Below are 23,602 nucleotides of genomic sequence, written 5' to 3'. Positions count from 1 at the left end.
TGCTCAGGCGGCGCCGAGGGAGCCCCGCCGCGCCCGGTGCATTGTGGGACTGGGCCGGGAGCCCCGTTCGCGGGAGGAGGCGGAGGGCGAGGAGGCGAAGCCGGTGAGGGGGAGACCCAAGGAGGGAGGGGAAGGAGGGGGGTTAAAGGGGAAATCGCCTCACGCTGGAAACGGGGGGGGGGGTGAGGGGGGGTGCGCTTCGGCTTCGGGCTCCCCGCCGGCCTCCTTCCTTCCTTCCCCCCCCCCCTCACGGGGTCAGGACTCGGGAGAAGGGAGGAGAAAGGCGAGGGGGAGGAGGAGGAGGAGGAGGGCGAGCGCCGCGCCGCTTTAAAAATAAATAAATAAAATATATATTAAAAAAAAAAAAAAAGGAAAACCCGCCCCGCGCCGGCAGCGAATGGGTTAAACCGGCGGTTTTCTTTTTTTTTTTTTTTTTTTTTTTTTCTCTCTTCCCCCCCCCCCTCCCGCCCGCCGCCGCCGCCGCCGCCGCCATTTTGTTTCCTGAGGGGAGGGGAAGGGGGGGGAGGGAGGCGGGAGCGCGCCTGAGGCGCTGAGGGGGAATATGGGGGGGGGGGGGGCGGCTTACCTGCACCGCGCCTCCTCCTCATCTTCCTCCTCCTCCTCACCTTCATCATCATCATCATCCTCATCGCCCTCCTCCTCCTCTTCCCTCACACGCGGCCCCGTGCCCGCTCTGTGGTGGCGGAGGGGGGGGGCGCCCCCATGCCGGGCGGCTGCTGCTCTTCCTCCTCATCCTCCCCCTCCTCCTTCATCTTCCTCCTCTTCCTCTTCCTCCCCTCAGAGGCCGAAGGCACCAGCCGGCCGCTGAAGGTGTCCCAGAGCCACCGTTTGTATCCCCCCCCCCCCAGCCCTCAGCTCAAGGGTGAAACTTGATTATTATTATTATTTATTTATTATTATTTTATTATTTTTTTATTATTATTTTTTATTTATTTGACTATTTATCACGTCGCTCCCTTAAAGCAAGGGTCGGGAGGTGCTTGCTGCCACCAGGACCCGCCGCCCCGGCAGGCTGCGGGGCGCTGCTGCGCGCTCTGCTCAAACCTTCATTAAATTAATTTATTTTTTTTTTTAACAAAAAAAAGCGACTGTCCTCTCTCTGTGGGTGTTTCCCATTAAATCAAAGCGTCCTGGCTCCTTTCAGCCTTCCTTCTCGGAGCAGGGAGCTTGGCTGGCTGTGCCTCGGGGTCCTGCAGGCTAAAACCAAAAGTGCTAAAAAGTGCTAAAACCCCCCTAAAAACCCTCCTCGCAAAGCTTTTGTCTCCCCTCTCCGCTGACAGGTTCCTTCTCAGCCTCTATCTTTCTTCCTTTTCTTATTGTTTTGTTGGTTTTTTTGGATGGCGAGTGCATTAGTGGCTCACGTTGGAAGGCGACAGCTCCGGACCGGGTTCATTGCTCATCCAAGACACGTTCCTGGAGCTGGAGGTTGGATCTCTGCCCGTGCCTGTGCTTGGGGAGATTTGGGTTTAAACAAGCGACACGCCTCCCCGCCAGGAGGGAGAGCGCCGGACAGGGGAGCTGGGCTCCCTATCACAGCGAGCTTCCAGCTCCGATTCGTACACAATACATCCAGCAAATCAGCAGGCTGAGATGTTCTGATATAACTTGGCATAACTGCTAACAACTGGCAGATGGGTTGCACAGCCCCATAGATTCGCTTCTTTATACATTTTGTGCTGTTCAATGTACTCAACGCCAGGCACTTACTGTTTTCTTTTTCATTTTTCTAACTTCCCAGCTTAACCTCCTGCCAGGTTTGGGCACGCTGCTCTCTTATTTGCCATTTTCTCTCGTGGCAGGACCCTTGCTTTCTAAGAAACCGCTGCGTACGGGTCATTTTTAGTAACTCCTGCAAGCTTTTTTTTCCTCCGAGGAAGACAAACTGCATTGTAGCACGGCCGGCCCTGTTTAGAAGGCAGCGTTTGAGCTAGGCCCCTTATTAGTTTTGGAGTGTGCTGTATGTGAGTCAGAGTGGAAAAACGTTCTAAAATTAGACGTGCATTGTTAAGAATTTTATTAAATGAGTTACATCAGTGTCTTTTTACATTACCACTCTAACGGACGACTCTCTGCGTACTCTCGGGCTGGTTGCTTGACTAAAAAAGGGGCTCGAGAAGTGGGAAACTTGTAGGGATTTTTAGGCCCGTGCACACAGGGCAAGGTAAAGCGGCGTGTTTGTGGGTACAGCGCTCCGAGGAACTGCGGCGTCTTTGTTCTTCTCTTACCTGTGCGAACACAGCGCCAGCGTTGTGTTTTCCCCCAAGGACAGCAGGTGGATGCTGCAGTTTCAGCCTCTTACATCAGACCCGAAGCCGAGCCACTAGACAAAAAAAGTGGCTCGCTCGTGAGATTAATGTTAATTAAGGTGGGCTACACGGGGCGCTTTTCTCTTTTTAACCTCGTGCAGGGCCTGGCGTCTTGTAGCTCCTGGGATTTTCTAATTGTCCCTATTTTTTTTTCCCAGTCAGACTGCTCGGCGGAGAAGCCCTGATCCCGTTGCTCTGGGGTGGGAAGGGCCAGCGGGGCGTGCAGGAGAACCATGTCTGTTCGGGAGTCGTTTAACCCGGAGAGTTACGAGCTGGACAAGAGCTTCCGACTGACCCGCTTCACCGAACTGAAAGGGACAGGCTGCAAAGTGCCTCAGGATGTGTTACAGAAATTGCTCGAATCTCTCCAAGAAAACCATTTTCAGGAAGACGAACAGTTCCTGGGGGCAGTTATGCCCAGGCTGGGTAAGTAGATGCTCCTCTAGACACACGTGGTTCTGCTGTTTGTTTAACCCCTGTGACGATGTTGTGTGGTGTGTAACGCATGCGTTATCACCCAGACGTTGGGAGGATTAATCTGGTTGGCATCTGGGATGCGAGAATAATTATTTATCATCCTGCAGTGCGCTCAGCTATGAAAATAAAATGGTCAGGAACGGCCTTAATTAACAATAGGCACGTGCGTAGGAATTGCAGTCTCCCCCTTCACCCTCTTCCCCGTAGATGCTTTGCAAACTGAAGTAATATCAGTTAATTTCTGGAGTGTTAAAGTAACGCTCTGCCTTTTAAAATTTGTGCAATGAGTAGTCCTTAGAGGTGAAGTTCCCCTTTTCTCTGGGGCAGAGAAAAGTGAGTGAGGGGAAACTTGCTCACCCCAGCTGAGGCTGGGAGCGGATTGTTTCGCAGCTGTCATTTTTTTCCCTTTCGTTCCACCCCGCTCTAACCTTTCTGCTCACCTGTGGAAGCTGCCTGGGAGAGGCTCTTTCCAAGACCTCTGCGTTTCTTGCCAGCTTCACTTTCTCTTTGCTATTTGCACAATGATGCAAGCAAAGAGGGAAAACAACCCGCACAAGCCACCTTCACGGGGAGCAGGGCGAATGTAGTTGTTTTGATACCAGCTCCTGTGCCTAACGTTGATACAGATATGAGTGTAGATATGTGCTTAACGACACGTTTAATTGTTTGCCTATTTACTCAGCCCGGCGTATTCAAGCTCTGCTTTGCAGCGCAGTATGGATTTTTCCCTCAGCTTAGGAATATCAATGTAGTATTTATTCTGAAATTATTTAATTATCAGTTTAGTACCCGATAGCCTTTTTCAAAATTGTTTTAACGTGGCTAATTGTCTGGTAGCAGGCTAACAGGTTGCAACCCGTTATTCCAGTGGAGATTGAATTCAGTGAGAGATTAGTAAGGAGCCCGTGTTCTGGCTTCAACAATAGCAATCCTATTGTGTGGAGCTGGGGTGGCACCGTAATTTCATATTCCCTAATGAGGGACACTTGGAGCTTCTTTTATACCCAAATTGCTATTTACGTGTTGGTTTTTCCTTAATTAAATGTTATTCACGGCAACGTTTCAATCTGGCCAATTTCTGAAATCAGTAACAGTTTGGTTTAGGTTTAATATTCTAGCTGGTTTTTTGCTCTTATAAACTTAGAGGCTCTAACCTGTAATGGGAACTGCTAAGAGATTTTTCTCCAGTTTTATGATGAGGTAAAAAGCAGAGTGATGCCATCAGTACCTAGGTGTGTTGCGATGTAGCAGGAAATGTGTTAGCAGTAGGAGGTGGAGAGAGCAGATCTCTTTTTATATGTGCTTTTACGGTGAGTATCCCTTTGACAAATTTGTCCTCAGGTAAATGAGGTATTAATTACCTCTGATGCCTCGTGCTTAGAAGGGCTAGCCTGGAAGCTTTCCAGGCTGTGTGTGCGCACAGTGCTTTTGAGGTGCGCTCACAAGGGAAATTCCCACAAACAGGCTCAGCTTCACTCAGTTTGAGTTTTAATGTGGCGATACCCAGAGCAATCTCAGAAACTACAAGCTTGGTACTAATTCTCTGAGCTGTTACACGTTTTTAGATTCTGATTCCATTTCTCTTATTTAATCAGCCTCCTTCATTTGTGTTTTTGTTTGTGTGGAACACAAACGTAGCCTCAGAAAGGCCGTGGTGCCCGCCTGTGTAACAGCACTTTGGCTGCAACGTCAAAACCCTCCCAAGCGCAGTCAGTCCTGCAACATTATGGCCCGGAGGGGTGAGCTGAGGGCAAAGTAAATTCTGTATCTCCTCTGTAACTGCTCCAGTGCACTGTTCCAGAGATGTTAAGTGTCAGGCATAGCAGCTTGGAAGCTTCTGCAGAGGATGAGCAACCCTAAATTACTGCTTTTAGTACCCCTTCTCTTCTGAGGCTACATCTTCTGCCTCTGCAGCTCTCCACCTGCCTGTGTGGCTGCTGTCTGGCAGGCCTTCAGCTCCGTGCCCTCAGCAGGAGCTCGGATGGCAGCAGCTTGCAGGGTTCCTGCACAGGACGCTGCCAAATGCTGCCTCATAGCTCTAGGTAGGCAGCACGTTTCCTTTCCTGCTTGTCTGAAGGGTCTCTCCTTGTGAGGTGCACAAAGTAAAGCCAGGCAGCTCGCTGTCAGCCCGGGGAGGAGGTGAGCTACCTGCTGCTGCCACAAGGCAGAATTTATCAGAATTTATCAACAGGGGGGACACGGGGCAGCTGCCGTGGGTTGGATTTGCCACCCGCTGCATTTTTGGGCAGGCCCTCACATCCCGGCGAGCGCCTGGAGGTTTTTACCGTTGCTTATTCTGTTTGAAACCTTCCCCTGTCAGGGAAGGCTTCGCTTGGTGTGGTATTGTGGTTTTTCTCAAAGGAGCTTCCCTGCCTGGCAGATCGCCTGGCTGCCTTTCGGTCTCACAGAAGTAAGACGAGGTGAACGCAGAAGCTGCAAGTGGCTGAATCACCCTTTGAGGGCCTAGGCTGTGGCTTAGGGTGGTTTTTTTCTCCCTCCAGAAGTGAGGAAATGCCCTTGATGGGAAGCTGTGCCCTTTGAGAACTGTCATTATGCTTCTGTCAAGATGGGAGTAACGGGAAAACCTTTTAGTTTGTGACAACGTTGGTTTACCTAGTTCCTTTTAACTGTAAGTGCACAGAGATAAAAGCACAGATGCTAAAAGCAGCGTGCTTTCACTGTGCTGCAACAAACCGTAGAAAGTTTCCTTCTCCCTTTCAGCCATTTACATTTCTGCTCTGTTCCAAGCAGGAGTTTCCATTCTTTTCTCATTTTTCCTGTTCTTTTTGTTCCGTGCTTTCTCCAGGGAAGGGATTTGCCACCTCTGTTCAGGCAGCACTGAGAGCTGGATTTCATAGATGCCTATTGTAAGGGCTCTTTCTTTGGAGCAACAGCCAGCTGAGGACAGAGTTGCCTCACTGATGCATTTCTCTCTTTGCAGGAATTGGGATGGACACTTGCGTTATTCCATTAAGACACGGAGGTTTGTCGTTGGTTCAGACAACAGATTATATTTATCCTATTGTGGATGACCCTTATATGATGGTAAGTTGGCTAAATGGAATTACTAAATACATACATTACTGATTTGATTCGTGCTTCTCGCTTATCTGATGGCATTTGGGGCCATTTCGTGTAGATGTGCAGCGTTAATTGTTTAATTGCGCTCACAGCCTTTCCTACATGGCAGTGGGAAGGGGAAGGCGTTGTTTTATCCTGCAGTCCTTTCCGTGTCAGCCAGGAATGCTGCAGCACTGTGGCTGGAGGTGAAAGCTGGGCAATCTGTCACCTCTAATTCAAATTTCCCTCCATCTGTTCCATGAGATTCGGCTTGAAAAGCCTTAAAGGGGGGAAAAAAGAGCCATCCACGAAGCAGCAGACAGAAACCTCTGCTTACGAGGAGCGCTGCATTGTAGTTGGCCTTTTTTTTTTTTTTTTTTTTTAACTTGAGGTTCTGAAATAACCAGGTAACTTGTTACTGCTAAATGTCAGGAGGTGGTAATAGTATCTGGCAATTCAGGGTGCCTTGTGAACACCAGGTTTCCCACCCTACTATCCATTCACAGCAGGACGAGTTGAAATGACTTGTCAGAAGTCACATTTTCTGCGTCTTTGGTTCTTTCTGCATTCATTTCACTTAGTTCATTGCAACAGACCCCTCCGTGGTGCTGTGAGATGGTGATCAGTGTTGGCTCGAACAGAAGATGATGGAGAGACAAATGTGTGTTATTAAAAGGTCTTGGTGAAGCTGGAAGGATCTCCCCAGCAAGCTTTCTTTAAACTACAGTTAAAAAATGCTAGAATTTGAGTTCCCTGTGATTTCAGTGTGGCTCCTTGGCATGACAGCAGGCTTGTACTGCTGTTTATGTGATCGCTTCTTCTTCAGGTGTCTGTGAGACCTGTTGGGTAGGTTTGGGACGTGCAGTTTGCGATTGGGGCAGTGTTTTCAGCACGCTTGACCAGGTGTTGCCTGTGCACATAAGCTAGCAGAGCTCCTTTGATTTCCGCTCCAGCAGAGCGCTCCTTCTGCTGACTGAGCAGCCAAGATCCCTGACTAGTTTCTAGAGTTCATAGTTCAGCTCTCCTGAGAAATTTGATTCAGATTTCAAGCTGGGAACTGCCAGGGAGCAGAGGAAAAAAAAAAAAGATCTTGTCAGTGAGTAGCTTTCAGCTTCACCAGCTGAGAAACTTTCTTTTCTCACCCTGTAACCCAAACTTGTAAGGGGTAGCATAAGAAGGAGGTGGTGGGGGTGGGGATTGTTGTGTTTGGGGACCCAAAGGGATTGAGATGCTGCAGCAGCAAGAGCTGAGTCTGTGTGCAGATGAGGTTTAGGCCTGTGTGGTAGGAGAGGAATGGCAAGTTGGCCTTAGTCCGACTTCTGTGGCCGCATCTCAGTTAAAGCCTCTGCTGGGATCCCCGCGCAGCTGTAACTTTGGCATTTCCGAGCTCTCAGGTTCTGCACTTCTCTCCCTTATCAGCACCCATGGCGGTGTGATGGCTCGCCACTTCCCATCTGTTTGCAGGCAGGTGTTTCTTCTTAAAAGCTGCCTGAGAATGGGAGGTATCATAAGCCTTCTTGCTCTCAGACCTCTCCCACTCAGGGACTGGAGTTCTGGGGGAAACAGGGATTGCTACTTCCTTCCAGCTGAATTTCTGAGTTTTGCTTTGGAAAATGGACAGTGATGAAGTTTTTAAACTTTGTAACCGAAATACTTTGCTTTTAACCAAGCAGAAAAACAAACACACAAAACATCCCTCCTCCTCCTCCCTGTGCCCCTTCTCTTCAGCTCTGCTCTTGAAAACACCTGACCCACGTTGGCTGAAGCATCCCAGGGTGTGTGTCTGTAAAGTTTATGTCCCGCACAGGACTTTTCAGTTTAGATGGCCTGAGGTTGGAAAGGTTACAGGTAATTGAAAATGGGTTTCCAGTTAAGTACCAAGCCACCAGTAGTAGGATTGCTACCGGCCACCCCTCTGGGATGGTGTGGAGATGCCTTTTGGAGTACAAGAGCAGGAAATCGGATGCTTAAAGGGTGGGCTCCGTTCCCCCTTCTCTTACAAGGACCTGTTCTTCTGCCCTCATAAATACCTCTTGGTATTGCGAGGAGATTGCTGTGTCCCAGTGAGCCGTGTGGGACACAGCTCAGCTGACCAGCCCGTGAGTCCTGTCCCGTTTATCAGTGTTTGCAAGCCACGTATCATTCCCTCTGCTGCTTCAGACTTGAGGCTTGCACTCCCCGGGTTTGTTTCCAGAAAGGTTTTGCCAACTGGCAGGGCGGTGTTAGGCTGGCCTCTGACTGCTACGATACAGAGCTCTTGTCAGTGTGGTTTGAAAAACTTATCTGCTGTGCCTAAGAGGGCATAAACCAGCAGTTTGCTTGGTAAATACTGAAGATAGCGGAGAACAGTTTGATAGTCCTCTTCCAGAAAAGGAAAACGACAGGCTTTAGTGTCCTTAAGCATCCAGGAGCTTAACAGGATCTATCAAACCACACAGTCCGCAGCTCGTTCTCCTCTTAGTAGTGTAATTTAAAACATACTCTGGTTTCCAAACACACAAGGGATTCCCCTGATGCCACTGGAAGCTCTTTAATTTATGAAAAACTGGATCGTGCTTAATTGTGATTTGGAGGTTTTATTTCAGGTCATCAGAAAGGCAAGCAACTGCCTGATAATTCCAGTTCTTGAATAACAAACCCCAAACCCTGGGTGTGTGACTAAAGAGTTTGGGGGATGGCAGAAACGTGGAAATGTGTTCAAATGTTCTCCCCCCCATCTGTCTTCCAGCTAAAGCATATTTCTGTGTTCCAAATCATGTTGAATAAGCGTGCTGTTTTTACCGCAGTGGCATTGCTTCTGAATTTGATCAAAAACATAGATTTAAGATCATCGAACCAGATGCTGATTGCAGTTTTGCAGCTGTAAACCTAAATCTTTTAATAATATGCGTGGAGTCTTCCAGATTAACACACCAGAATGTTATTTTAGAAAGTATTTTGAAATTATTTGTCCCTCCCTTGGGACACCTCCCGTGTCAGAAGGTTCTGCATCTTCATCAGGAAACTTGATGTCTCGTCTCTGCCGGGTTCATAACCCAAACCCACCTGACTTGCTGGCTAATTGAGATCCATTCATTTAGCAAAATGAGAGTAGTTAAGCTCACGTGACCCCGGTGAACCTTTCTCAGTCCTTTCAGCTTCAGGACTCCTTAGTCTCCTGTCGAAGACCCCTCTGCATCTCTCGGAGAGGGTTTTATTGGTGATGTTTGTACGCACAAAAGTTTATAAAAGCCTACGTGCTGTAGGAAAACTCCTTTTGCTTGAACAGTGCCAGAGCAGGAACATCTCCCACCTCACACAGGTGGTGTGGATCAGGCAGACACCTTGCCTCAGCAGCTGTGCGTGCCTCCAAGCAGTGACACGGCCAGCATCTGGGAGACCTGAGCTCTTCAATCTCCAGCACGTGCTCTCTTCTGCAGGCAGCTTCTTACTGAAATCCTAACACAAGAGCCACCTGAGTGTGCCTGTGTGCTGCTAGCACAGCTGTGGCCCCTGCAAAGAAGCGTGCTGTCCTGAAAACTTGAGAGTAACGTGGCCTCTGGGGTGGTGCAGAGGAGCTTTCTCATCCAGCTCCCTGTCTCCTATATATTCGAATTCAGAAGAGACTGCAGCTTTAGATTTTGGGATCATCTGCCTAGCAGGTGTAAACTGACACACCGTAGTCTTCATCAGCAATGTGTACAGTTCTGTGCTGGACGAGAGGGAACAGAAGCAAATCAGTTTAAGTGAGCTGAGCTCGTTATCAAAGCTGGATTTTCTCTGGTCTAATGTCAGCCTCTAAAATAAGAGTCTAAACTCATGAGGTCCCTCTGTAGCTACTGAGAGCAAGGCAGCTGGGATAAATTCTCTTCTTACCTGCCAAAGGAGCAGGTATCTGCATTTCTAGAGGGACACGTATGGAACGGATCACACCACGTTTTGGGATGGGTTTCTGAGTGCAGGAGCCTGTGGAATAATTGCAGAATCACAGAATAAGCAGCTCTCTGAGCCCCAGCTCGTGCTAGATGTCTCGTTTATGGCAGGTGTTTGTCTGAACGTACACAAACAGCCCAGCAGATTTTTTTTTTCTTTCTTTTTCAGGGACGGATAGCGTGTGCCAATGTCTTAAGTGACCTTTATGCCATGGGGGTCACAGAATGCGACAACATGTTGATGCTCCTTGGAATCAGCAATAAAATGACAGATAGGGTAAGATTCGGGGTAACTGCGTTTGAAGTAAGGACCCAAACAGCTATGCGTACTCAGAATGTATTTTTTTATTGTTGTATTTTCACCTCAAAGTTTGAAACCTTTTAAACAAGAGGTGGTTTTAGTGAGAGCCACAGTTCATAGTGCGGGTCTTGCCTCATAAACTTTCTGAGGTTACTTGCTAAAAGTTTTCTGTGGCATTGTAATCTGCTGCTGCTTTGTGATAACCACAGAAATAGAAACTTCTGGTTTGCTCATGCAAGCTTTGAGCACTTTAAGCACAAGAAACTGAAATAGATTGCTTTTATTTTCATTTCTTTGTGGTGGAAGTGACCAGCATGTATGTACGTTTGCTCTAGCCAAAAAAAAGGAGTGTTTATTCTTAGAAGGAAGTAAGTTGAAATTTTCCAAGTTAGGGGAGGCTAAATGCATCCTGATTTAACATTGCCTGATTGCACTGCACTGCTGGCTGTACCTGATTTACAGCAGCAGGACAGTTCTGAGTTTTCAGAGCTCTCTGACTTCTCTACTTTTATATTTAATATTCTCTACTTTTTATATTTAATATTCTACTTTTGGAGAATATTTCTGCAGCATCCTTTATGGAGGAGCTGCTTTATGGCATAACATGCAATTTTCAGGAAGCTGCCTTCTTCCTGAGGCTGTTGTTTTTTCTTCATGAGCTATTTGCTGTGAGGGGATTTGACCTGAGTGATTAAAGGCCCGGACTGGTCTTGAAATGGCTCGTACTGCTGTGTACGGAACTCTGACTTCTGTTTTGATCTCTAGGAAAGAGACAAAGTGATGCCTCTAATTATCCAGGGTTTCAAAGATGCAGCAGAAGAGGCAGGAACATCTGTTACTGGTGGCCAAACAGTGTTAAATCCCTGGATTGTTTTAGGAGGAGTGGCCACGACAGTCTGTCAGCCTAATGAATTTATAATGTAAGTTAAATCACTGAACAATCAAAGGCATTGGTCTGAAGGGATACAGTAAAAATCCTTTAAATACTGTGTTGTGATCTGTCCCCTGATGAATAAAGCAGTGCCTTCTCCTGCTTGCATTTGTCCGTAGCACTCAACAGATGCCACATCCTTCTACTTCTTTTACATGGCCTTTTACTTTCCCCACAGTATCTTTTGATCTTATTGTCTCTTCTGAGAGTTAAGCTTCTAACCTTTAAAGGTACTGAAGACTGCTTTGGGACATAAATTTCTGTCCTGGTTTAAAATGCATGTATAAAAATCTCCCAATTAACCTTTTAATTGCTGTAGAGAACGGGAGAATTGCTGTGTTTACATCAGCCTGGCTGTTTAACAGTAGCCAGTCCTGAATATCCTACTGTGGCATGCTGCAGCATACAAAGGAATTTGGGATCCTAGTGGTGCTAGGCTTATGTCCTCAGTGACCTAGCCCACTTTTTCCCCTATCCTATCTTATGTCTCCGGTAAATTGAAAGAAGAGACGTAATTTAGCGTGTCTGACTGCAAGCATTGTTCTCCTAGAAAGGAGGATTAGCACTTTTAAATAAGTTTGCTGCTTTTTTGCTCAGTAATTCCCCTTGGCGATGAATCCCAAAGGGTAATTCCACAATTAGTCTTTTTTTTTTTTTTATCTGCACAATAAGATACACGGGTCTGTGAAAATATAATTATCAGCACTTATTCCTACTAATGTGTGAATCGCTCTCTGTAATTAATATATGAATTCTTTGTTTTCAGGCCAGACAATGCAGTGCCAGGAGATGTGCTTGTATTAACTAAACCCTTGGGAACACAAGTGGCCGTAGCTGTCCACCAGTGGCTAGATATTGTGAGTACACCGCAGAAAAAGAAGCAGGGAAGAGGGACATGGGGTAAAGGTGACCTTCCCTATTCTCTCAACATCTCAAAATGAAAAAATTCAGTAGTGTGAGAAGTTTATTGAGTCCTCAGCTGGGACTGATCCTCCTCTCTCCCCTCCCTCCTCCTTGGGGTGTCAGCCTTATCCACTTACACATGAAGCTCTTTGGAATCGAGGCAGTTTACTGGTTTGCGTTTCGTGAACCTAACTTAATTGGGTCTAATTCTTAGCTCTCAGGCATTGCTGCAATAAACAAAATTGTTGACTAACAGACTAGCACCCTGGGTAAAATTATGCCCTATTCCATGTGCCAAAGTAGTTGGCAGAAGCTTATTGATGTCAATTAGGCCAAGATTGCTGTCTGTGTTCATGGGCTTGCTGCTTGTGTACACGGAATTAGCTCCATGTTTCACCCTGTGCGTTCGGTAAGAATATTTCCAGCAGCATTATGTATGTAGACATATTTCCATCTGTTACTTCGGGCAAAAATGGAACTACTGAACTGAAAAGTGACTACAAAATAGGCATCTGCTTATGTTGTCTGGCTCCCAGTCCGTGTCTTCAGAACTAGAACTGCTCAGTTTACATTTTAAAAAAGATGCAGCTTTTTCTACTTTTGGGACTACCAAGCCAATAGGCAGGCAGAGGAGTGAGCTGAAATCTACTTAGTCTTGACTGTCGCCCACTGCGTTGTCAGATGAATCCTAATTCCAAAGAAAAAGTGGGAGAGAAGCAGCTTAAACCTTCACTGGGGTCTGAAGTGTGAGCAATTAGGGAAATGTTTCTCCTCCTTTTGTAGAGTATGGCCTAGCCATTTTGAATCCTCTGTTTTTCAGTCAGATAAAAGGATCAAGGCCTCAGATGATCCTGATGTGAAGATCAAATGAAAGAAGACATTCGTTTTAGAGCATGTTTTCTGGCCATAATCTCACTCCTTAACATATCTGTTATGATACTGACAAACAGACTCGCAAATTAAGGGTATTCTGCGTTTCCACATATTTCAAGTACTTCTAATTTCGCTGACTGTCAACCAGAAACACTTTCTGGTCTGAAAAATGGGGACAGCGAGGAAATCAATTCTCTTACTCCGTGTAAACAGCATATATCTTTGTGGTAGGAAAAATTCTGAGTAGCTGTGCTGCTTTGTCTTGTGAAAGAGGGGGAGGGAAATAAAACTGGAATTACCCATCACAAATCCACCTGTAAATCAAACTTCAGAAAGGAATTTGACTTTGTATTGAAAAGTATGTGGGATAAAGTACGTAGCACAGCAAGTTTATACCCAGGCAAGACAGGAAAAACAGAGTGTAGAGGTAGGTGGCTACAAAACAAGCTTTAAAAATAAACAAAATCAAAACAAAAATCAAAACAAACAGACAAAAAGTGGTATTTAAACACAGAGCAGTAGTGAGTAGTCAAAGGAACTAACTACAGTACAACCCGTGGCAATAACCACATGAGAACTGCTTTTATGGATGGAAGATCCAAATGGAGGCCCAAATTTTCCTCCTTGCTTGGTTCCTGGCAGCATGGTTGCAGCTCAGCCCTGGCTGTGTTGCTGACAGCAGCTTCTTTAGGGTGCAAAGGGAAGAGGCTGTAGGGAGAGGGGCTCTGTAGGGGCTCCGGGGCACCAGGTCAGGGATGGAAGGGGTTGCTCTGATGTGCATGACCAGGAAGGGTTTTGTAGTCCCTGCTGTGAGAGACCTCTGAACGGGAAGGGTCCATCTAAGCTTGCTTTAAAAGTTCTCTGAGGATTTTTGTGAACTTTTCTGCCTTCTGTTTCCTGTCTGTTAATCCCACTGTACCTGTATCTGATTGTTATAGTGGGAGGAATTTGTGTCTAATTTACAGCCTACCTGTGTTTGAGCCTCAGCCTTTAGTTCTGCTTTCACCTCATTCCTGATTTCCATTCTTAGCATCTGATCTGTTCCATCTCATGATCAGCCTCAAAAAGATATTTTCAAAACTAGCATAAAATGACTGATCAGGTTTTTCAGTCCTACCCAAAGCCAGTTTAATATTTATTCTGTTCTAGGTGCTGATAATCTCATTGATTTTTTCCTCCTGCTTTCTCCCTTACCTAAATAAAAATGCTTGTTGTGCTTACTTGGTCAGACCAAGCTCAACCTCATTTCAGAAGCTCTCATCTTACTCCTGTACTTCTTTAGTCTTTAAAAAAAGGATTTGGTTTTGGTTGACCAGCCTCTTTCCCTTTCTTACACCCTTCCTGGATTTTTTTCTTACACCCTGTCTGGATTTTTTTCTTACACCCCTGGAAGTCAGTGCTCACTTCTTAAGGATAAGGGCCTCTTTGACAAGATCCTTCCCTAGCACAGCATCATACAGCAATTCTTAGCAGTTTTTGCAACTTTGGTTAAGTAAGAATTTTTTTTTTAATCCACTTATGCTGTGGAATGGCAGTGTAGGCTTTGTGGCTCCAAAATAATCGTATTTTTATTTACTTCAGTTCGCTGTAATTTTACTTTATTTGCAGAAAGAATAAACCCGCTTGTAGTGTTGATCTAAACAGTTAAATGGTTGCTTTGTTTCCTTCTGGGTCTGGAATTACTTCAGTTTTGAACACAATAATTGCTCTTTATAAGGTACCAGTTCCTAAATTGTTCTGACAGCCTTTTGGGATGAAAAGCATTTCTTAGCATGTGACGGAGGCATGAATCCACGCGAGAGACTGGGGAATGGGTGGAAGGATGTGCTGATATTAGTCTGTAAAGGAAGCTTATGAAACTGTCTTAATCCTGCTTCACGAGAGTGAAGTGTACGTTGTTGAGAGCTGGACTTCTGGGTAGCAGTGGCCTTTCTTGGTCAGAGTGCCCAGGTGTGAAATGAAGAACTTTCTCTTTAAAAACAAAGAGGCCAGAGATTCTCAACATCCAGCGATAAAGTTCCTTTCACTTGGTTACAGAGTTCAAGCCAGAAAGTTGCCTTGAAGGACTAATTTGCCCAGGGTAGGTCGTTCCACTCCACTACACCGCAGGTGAAAGCAATATTAGAGGTGCTTAGGTGCTCAATAGACCTTTAAATGAACTTCACGTGGGTGCAGGCAGGGTAAAGCACGTACAGCAGGCTTCAGAATCTCTGAGTGAAGCACTCAGGCTGTTCCTCTTAAACTCAGCTTAAAAATAATAATAATAAAAAATCACAAGTGCGTTTTGAATGAAAGATTTTAAGTGACAAGGATGTGCTTTAAAATCTGTAGATGAAAACTTAAAAAAAATCCTCTTTCTTTCATCCATTAGCCAGAAAAGTGGAATAAAATCAAACTAGTGGTAACGCAGGAAGATGTAGAGCTAGCATACCAGGAAGCAATGATGAATATGGCACGGCTGAACCGAACAGGTAAAGGAAACGCACGTGTTGGGGGAGGTGGGGGAGAGTGTGGGGTTTTTGGTCATTCTCCCCTAATTCCATACTTAATTTCATTTCACTGCTGTGGGGAAGGGCGACATAGCTGCTTTATCCCTTCCTTCTTCCCCATCTTTCTGCTGTTCAGTGTTTGTGAAGCAAGCAAATTAAAATCAAACGCCCTCTTTTAATTATACAGCAAAAACACAAATGCTGCTGGAGATGATTATGACTCATCTGAGTGAGTTAGTTAGAGGATGTTTTAAAGGGAAATATATGGGATTTGTTCCTTTTTATTTTTTGTGCTTAGAGAATTCAGGAGGACCTGACTGCAACAAGGCTTAAAAAAAATATATGAAATGGAATAAAAAAGGAAAATCTCTTATTTGTGCTTCAATTTATTTTTTTAATTTTCTGTCACATTACGTGTTTCCCAAAGCATGGAATATGTAGAACATGTATTCTTTATTTTTTCTTTAAATTTTGGTGGTGGGGATGTTTTGCTTTTACCGTAGAAATTTTAAGTCAGAATTTCCCTTTCCTCAAAGTGTCTGTAGAGGAGCTGAGAATCGAATTAGATGCTTCCTTCCCAGTTGAAGGAACGGGAACAGTTAAATTGCTCTTCTCCCATTTATTCAGATTTCATTTGGTATTTGTTACATCATCCCACTGCTTTTTCATTCTTTCACAAAGTCTTCCAGGAAAAATAAATGACCAGGATTGTCTTGTGGAAAAGAACTCGCTCCTGCTCATGTACTGGGAAGCCCCAAAGAAGGGCAAAAAGTTCTTGGCTTTGTTTTTCTGCCCTCACTTTTGTCAGGCCCTTCTAACAATGCTTAAATGTTCCTACCTGAAGCTATTGTCCTGCATGCAGAGGTGCCTTTCTGATACCCAGGGCTCTGTAGTTGCAAATGCCCAAGAATTTAATGAATGCATAGGTGGGGAGGCTGGGGCTTGGGCTGGCTGCGGCTGTCCATCCCCCAGCTTCACTCCCTTCCCCCACAACCGGCAGGATTTGCTCTGGACACTTAAATTAAGAGCTTAAGAACTTAAGTTCCAGTGTGATCTTTTCTCAAACACTTTTTTTAAAATTTAAACAGTAAGCAGAACTGATTTGAATCAAAGGTATGCAACTTCATTCAAACTGTGCACAATACTGTTGAAATGTTACTTTCCCAGGTACTTCTTTTCCTGATTTGTTTGGTTTTTCTCCCTCTTTTGAAGCTGCTGGACTCATGCACACTTTCAACGCACACGCAGCTACGGACATCACAGGGTTTGGAATCCTGGGACACGCACAGAACCTTGCCAAGCAGCAGCGAAACGAGGTGTCCTTCGTTATTCACAACCTTCCTGTTCTTGCTAAGATGGCTGCTGTCAGTAAGGCTTGCGGAAACATGTTTGGCCTTATGCATGGGACTTGTCCAGAGACTTCAGGTAAGCGACAGTTGTTCCACCCTTTTCCTTCTCTCCATCAGAGTTAAATAACATTTCAGAGGTATAAATGCCGCGCTTTGTGCTGAGAATCACAGTTCATTTGGGTTATGTCCAAGTTGAGGAGCATTAGCCATACAACTGTTTACAATTAAGTTGTTCAGCCTAATTTCCAAACCACCATCCTGCTCTGAACGTCTCCTTATGAAACACTCCTACAGAAACCATCACCGTGCCCGGTATCTGGAACATTTTACAGTTAAGGGTCAGTGATGGTTCTGAATCCTTTTGAAATGCATTTTTCTCATAACTAGTAGCTCCAGAAGAACAAATCCCAGCACGGCTGGCACAGCGTTCTCAGAAAGGTAGAGCCTCCTGCAGTAGGCTGCCAATTAAACAAGTGGAGTTCGGTTTCTCATTCTGAAGGAGTGCGAAGCTGAGTGCTGAATGGGCCAGGCTGAGGGAAGCCTTCTCTGTCCACAGCACGCAAATGTCAAGAATACAAACTTTCTGTCTTGAGTTTATGCAGCCTGACTTCAGGAGCTATGAGCAGCAGCAAGAAAAGAATTTGGTCTCTGACCCATTCAGTTCTTGAGTTCCCTGCTTAATACAGCTGCCCCTTGCAGTGACAGTTAATGCAGACATACTGAACATCAGGCTATGAGCATCAAGTTAATTTCAGATGAACATTTAAACACTAATCAGGTGATTTTAAAACTTGTGATGTTCTATTTGAACGCTGTCATATTAAGGGTAGGCCACCTCACCTACCAGAATAATCACCTTCCTCTGCTGGCAGTCTTTGTGCTTCATTTTCCCTTTGAACTGTCCTATTCCATTTTGTTTTTCTTCTTTGATCTCGCTGTTCTTTCTCTTTGGGAAATGGAGAAGATACAGCAACAAATCTGCCTTTTTTTCTTATCTCTCTTCCCCACCCTCTTCCTGCTCTCCAAAAGTATTATCCAAGTTCTCTGCCGTTCGCAACAGAGGGGGCCCCTTGAAGCAAAACAGTCTAGGCTCTGGAAAGAAGCACCACAGTGAGAGCCATAAACTTTTCCCCCAGCGAATACACAACTTGCCACGATCTGCTGAATTGTTCCTCAGCCATCTGTGTTTATAACAGATGCTCTGTCCTACGGGGAGCGTGTGGCTCAGATGCTGTGTAACAGGATATGGGACATGAACCCTTTCAGGAGTTCAAATCCAGCTTCAGTCAGCTGAGGCCAGAAATATCTGGTGGCTGTTTGGTGAGCTGTAAATAAGGTTGGTAGCACCAGGCAGGTTCTTTCTACCTAGGAGTCTGCATAACCGGAGTGCAAGTGGCACTGCTGCTTGCCCTCAATACAGGACATTTGCTATCAGTTGCAGAGGGGCTGAAAAATAGCTTGGCTGCAGATGTGGAGCTGCAAGATGCTCTTTCAGGTGAGTGGCTGTGACATGGGCTTCGTGCAGCTGGCATGGGAATGGTCTAGCTGTAAACTGAGTGCTGGAGTCCTCAGAGCTGCACCTTCTGCATCCTGGGGACAATGCTGTCCTTTCACTGAAGGAATGGAAAAACAAAGAGGGAGTATGGAAGGGGAAAAGTCATCTTCTGAATCCCTTTTGGGGAATGAGAGTAAGAAGTATCTTTGAAACTCAGAATTGCCTGAGCTTTCAACAGAAATAGGTGATGACTGGAAAAAACGAGACTATCTGGTTAGTTGTGAACTTTGGGTGCCTCAAAACACTTAAATTTGATTTCATCCCAGGGTTGATTTATTTGGAGGCAAGCGTGTGCCCTGCAGCAGCTGTATGTCCAGTTGTGAGGATGCCTTTTAGGGCTGCTCGGGGCTGTTCCTACTGTAATATGTACATACACTCTTTCTCTGATACCCGAAGCTTCCAGAAACGCTCTGTCTGTAGCTTCTTCATTTGTGAACAGATGTTTTTCAGCAGAGTGGGCAGGCAGCGAGAAATTTACTGGAAGACAACGTGAATGGATTTTAAGACTGTTGGTTTTTTTTCCCCAGCGCACATTTGCTGGGCACCTGTTGACAAAAGTCAGTGTTGGAAAGATCTCGTGTGTCATCCGTTCCATCCTCCAGGCACTGCTGCTTGTGATGTTTTCTGAAAATCCCATTTTTGCTTCATTTTGGGCTCTCTTCTAGGCAACTCCTTGGTAATGGTTAAAGTTGCAGTTTCAAAAAACTTAATTCTGTTTATTACTTAGTTTTTCTTGTAGAAATAAGTTACAGAATTATTCTGTGGGAGATGCTCTAGGATACTTGAGCATGTGTATATTTTTGTCAGTCCTCTTCTAATAATTTTTGAAGCTGCTGACTGGTGTCAGACTACTTTGTTAGCATAGTAGAAGTGTCTCAATCAGTAATTCTGTGCAGTTTGTGAAAATGGGCAGATGGATAGCAAGGAAGGGCTGCTGTGTCACTGAGAGGTAAGGCTGATGATTTTATCCCATTGTTAGTTGTGAGAGAATGCCCTTAACAGGAGCAAGGAGATTTGTTTGGGAGGTTTCTGTTGCCAGTTCCTGCTTGCAGTACAACACTTAAAAGCAGCAATGCTCAAAATCTCCTTAGGACTTGCCCAAAGATAAGAGATTGATCAAGAGTACCCCATAACCTTTTTTTAAGGATTGCTGATCAAACCGGGGGGTGCAGCCAGCAGGTGGAAGTATGTTTTAGCTGGGATTTGGTACATTTTTCAGATCTTGCCAGAGTTTTAACAAGGTGAGCATACACGTGATAACAAAATTGCAGGACGAGTGTATGGGGAAGAGATGAAGAATGAAGATTCTCGTGTGCTTTCTTAGTTCTCTTTCTCCCTGTACTTCCACTTCTCCCTTCTGGCTGGTCAGCACTCTCTGTGCCCTGCTACTTATAATTCTCTTCCCTGCCTCGCCTGCACTGTGACATGAGTTACTCTTCAGTTTGATTTAGGGCCTTCCACAGGAACAGCACATAGTTCCTTTGCGATTGATTTGTCTGCTATGTGTGGAGCAGCTTAAATGTTTTCATGTTACTGATTTTTATTGGTTTATGTTTTTGATGGAGGTACCTGGGTGTTATATTCTGAAATCTCTGTGAGGACGTAGGCATTTTTCTGGATGGTGCACTCATTTGCTTCATATAGAACCCCAAAAATAACTTTAATGCTTCCACATATCCTTATAAACTATCATAAAAAACATCTAATTATAAATTATCCTTACAAGAGGCTGTCTGTTGGGATGTAGCACTGTGTAGGCATGAACTATGCAAGTTGTGTGGAGCACACGACGCTTTGAGGTTTAATTAGGCATCTGGAGATGAATTTGTTACTCTGTGTTGCAGTGCTCCACAGATTTGCAGTGCGGCATAAATGTAAAAAAAAGATAAGCAATTCAGGAGACCTGTAACTTTTGGTATTAAAGGGCAGCACCAAAATATTTAGTGACTTAGAACCCCCTGGAAATTTGTGCCAGAGCTGACAACAAAACTCACTCTGGTATTTCACTTGCAAAATCACCTTTTCAGTGCTTTGGGATTCTTCAAATGCAGGGGTTCTTACTGACCAAATGGCAACCCTGCTAGCTAGTTAGGGTTTTCCCTCTGAAAAGCACTCATTAGTAAATATTTTTCTCTTGTCTCTGCAAGAAAAGATCTTAGAGGAAAGGCTAAACAAGGTTAGAAAACTTCCCCTCTAACAAAGGGGTCAAAGGGACTGACTGTCACGGAGCACTGGGTCGAGCCTGGGTTTAATTTTCGGCCTTCTGTGCTCTGTTGTAACCGGCCCTGTTCTGATGAAGGATTTCCTCATAGGCAGTGGGGTTACTCGCAGAATCAGCTGCTCCCAATCTGTGCTTATAGGTATCTGAATGTGACCTTTATCCAAAACGTTCCTGTGTACGCTTCTTGCGGAGGCACTTTGCAGTCCTCTGTTGGAAGTTTACAATGCTGGCGTTGTTCTCCTATGTCATTTGTTGGCATCAGCACCACGTCCTTCTGCCAGCATCTTTTTTTTTGTGTATCTGGCTTCATTTACGTACCAAACACTGAACTTTTTCTGTACAACAAGAGCTCGCAGACTTCCACCGTGTCTTCACTTGGAGTCCTGCAGTTTAACAGACCCCACCGAAGTCCCCGAATGTGTGTCCAAACAGAGATTTGGCATGTTTAGGTTGAAACACTTTGCGACCAGACGTTTAACGCTCTGCTTTTTCTTGTTCTTTTTCAGGAGGCCTCCTCATCTGTTTACCGCGGGAACAAGCAGCACGGTTCTGTGCCGAGATCAAGTCTCCAAAATATGGCGAGGGTCACCAAGCATGGATTATTGGCATTGTAGAGAAGGGCAACCGCACGGCCAGAATTATAGACAAACCACGAATCATCGAAGTTGCACCACAGGTGGCCACTCAGAACGTGAACCCAACGCCGGGTGCCACCTCTTAATGTAGATGAAATAGCTGGTTGTTTTTAAATAGATCTATTCCTTTATCATCCTACAATTTAAAAGGAACTGTAAAAAAAAGAAAAGAAAACTTGTGTCTGCACATCTGGTGGCCTTAGGTCAGTTTATGAGTGGATACAATTAATGAAATAAAATCCATTGCCTTTTTTTCCTGTTACATTAACTGAAGATGCACCTAATCTTGAGGCAGCTTCTGAGTTGAGAATTATATTGTTATCCAATACTGTTGATTCATTTTGAATCTTTAGACACTTATCTCTTGCCGCATAGGCTCTTTTTAAAGGTGCTTTCACGTAGCACAGACATTACCAGTAGTAGTGTCGAATAGCAGTTTGTGTCCTTTCATTATATGTATATTTATCATAAGTCTAATTTTGATGCCTTGAGTGATATTCCAGAGAGGCAATAAATCGGAGAAGCGACACAGTGGGTATGCCCAGTAGTAAGATGGTTGCATGATTACATTCAATCTTTGATTTTTATTTTTTTTTTTTTTAATTTTTTATTTTTTTGTAAGGTTTAGTCTTACCAAGAGCATCTACGACCCTGGACATTGCTTGGTAGTGCACTCTGTTTAAACGAGCAAGTGCTGACTTTGCATGGAAAGCACTTCAGAGTCGAAGGAGTCATTTTTAATTTCATTATTTGTAGACCTGACAATATTTACTGTATTATCAATGATTTTCTTTATTGATAGTAAGGAAAAATAATCTTTTTTTTTTTTTTTTTGCAATGTGATTGGATGTGCTATAGTGCAACAAAGGTTTTGCAGACCAAAAGGAGGTTCCTGTATAATATTCATTTACAATTCACTATATAAATAACTACACAAATAATTTTTAAATATAATCAAACTAAAATAAACCTCTGTTCTGTGGATGGTAGTGTTTAATACATTTTATATTTTGTATAGTGATTACAGGCCTTTTTTGTTTCTTTAAAATCAGCAGCTGTTTAGTATAATTCTTAGTATTATTTTGTTCTTTGCTCAAATACATTTTTGTGCACACTTTTGTGATCTGTGTTTAAAATCTACATTGCCAACATTGCAGCTTGAACTTAAGCTTGTTATTCAAAATAAATATTTAATTTTTTTTATTGCTCTTGTATAAACGCATGAACTTTTTTGATTCCTACCTGACTTGCAAACTGGAAAGAGGAGAAATCCTCCTTTTATCTTTTGTTTTAATGCAAGTGTAATTATACTGATTGCTGTTACTCCTTCGGTCAGCTCTGCAAGCTGTGATGTCCCTTGGTAATGGAGAGTATCTCCTCCTGCGTGTCAGAATGTGGGGACAAGCAGGTTATCTCCGAGCACATTGTCTGCTTCACTGTGTTTATTTTACTTGTCAGCGCAAAGCATGCGATGGATGTGAATTGTTTTCTCTGTATCCTCTGCGAGTCTCCTGGCTGGGCCTGCTCTAACCCAGATGAGGGTTTTTGAGCAGTGCTGGGCATGGAAGGAATGCCAAACCCATCTTTCCTTGGAGGGTGTGTGTAAAGCTGCACGGTCGCTGCTAACTCCACGCTGCCAGCCCCCAGGAGCCAAGCCACGCCGTGCGATTCTGCGGAACAGAACCAAGCACATTTCTCTGAACCAGCTCCTTGCAAAAGCTTCCCACACCGCGGAACTAGCTCCTCGATGCTCAGTCCAGGAAGAAGGAAAGCTTTGCTAAAAGGAAAGCTTTGCTAATCAATACCACTCCCAGCAAGAATAACGAGGGCTTCTGCTTGTGAAAAATGACTCGTCAGAGACGAACCTGTCGCGTGCAACATGCAAGGCTTGAATTTCCAGGCTTGCTCCTAGCAAAGTCTGGGGCAAAACTTGGCTCATCTCTTTCCACTCAGTAGTGTTCTCAACAGACACCTAGGAAAAGCTAGAGTTTTCTTCATCTTTTTTTTTTTTTTTTTTTCTTTTGTAACAAAACAATTAGGACATCGCCATCCTGTTCCTGGAAACTAAGTCCAAGTTGTGTGCTTGCAACACAACCTCAAAGCAGTAACTGGTGGGGGGAACGGGACAAAACGTTTTAGGGTTTTCACAGCCATTCTGAACACCAAAATAAAGCGTCAAAAAACTAGCTGTCTATGCAAAAAGTCCTGATTTGAGGCTTTTTCCTTTACTGTTTTGTGAAATGCATTCTGTATTCTGATACAAAACCCTGTGGCTGGGCTTCTGTTCTTTACTGTCAAGGGAAAGACTGTCACTACAGAGATAATTCCATTAGATTAAAACAAAACCAACTGGACGAAATGTGTATGAAGTGGTCGGTACTTGTATGTGAAAGGACTTGTTACAGAGATGGCTTGTGTTTTCAGCTGGTGCTCGATGTGTGCGAGGGGCTTGTATGTGTTCTGGTTTGTAGCTGCTGCCGTTCGCTGTTCTGTCGCTAAGTTCATCAGCCAGGTGTGAAACCAACCCTTCTCTTTTACCAGGCATGCTTTGAAGGTTTCTTTTCAGGACT

The 23,602-nt window shown here is 44.7% G+C and overlaps 1 protein-coding gene across 2 annotated transcripts; it reads left to right on the top strand.

The window, feature by feature from the left end:
* On the top strand, positions 1-22,238 carry SEPHS1 (selenophosphate synthetase 1). 2 transcript variants are annotated; one of them, XM_032205819.1, is made up of 9 exons: positions 1-103; positions 2,490-2,753; positions 5,746-5,849; positions 9,945-10,052; positions 10,842-10,996; positions 11,774-11,864; positions 15,155-15,254; positions 16,485-16,697; positions 20,904-22,238. In XM_032205819.1, the coding sequence occupies exons 2-9, from the start codon at positions 2,561-2,563 to the stop codon at positions 21,116-21,118; spliced, it is 1,179 nt and encodes a 392-aa protein (XP_032061710.1). In that variant the 5' UTR covers positions 1-103; positions 2,490-2,560; the 3' UTR covers positions 21,119-22,238. The 2 variants fall into 2 exon arrangements, with proteins under 2 accessions (XP_032061710.1, XP_032061703.1); XM_032205812.1 differs by having other exon boundaries at positions 2,486-2,753.
* The last annotated feature ends 1,364 nt before the right edge of the window (positions 22,239-23,602 follow it).

The sequence above is a fragment of the Aythya fuligula genome, chromosome 1, assembly GCF_009819795.1.
Source record: "Aythya fuligula isolate bAytFul2 chromosome 1, bAytFul2.pri, whole genome shotgun sequence".
Lineage (NCBI taxonomy): Eukaryota > Metazoa > Chordata > Aves > Anseriformes > Anatidae > Aythya > Aythya fuligula.
Note: the sequence above shows the minus strand (reverse complement) of the source record. Positions and strands in the feature narration are given on the sequence as shown.

Coding starts and splice junctions, on each gene's coding strand:
- SEPHS1 (XM_032205819.1), top strand. CDS start 2,561: ATGTCTGTTCGGGAGTCGTTTAACCCGGAGAGTTACGAGCTGGACAAG. Junction 10,997..11,773: donor CAGCCTAATGAATTTATAAT/GTAAGTTAAATC, acceptor CTTTGTTTTCAG/GCCAGACAATGCAGTGCCAG. Junction 11,865..15,154: donor TCCACCAGTGGCTAGATATT/GTGAGTACACCG, acceptor TTCATCCATTAG/CCAGAAAAGTGGAATAAAAT.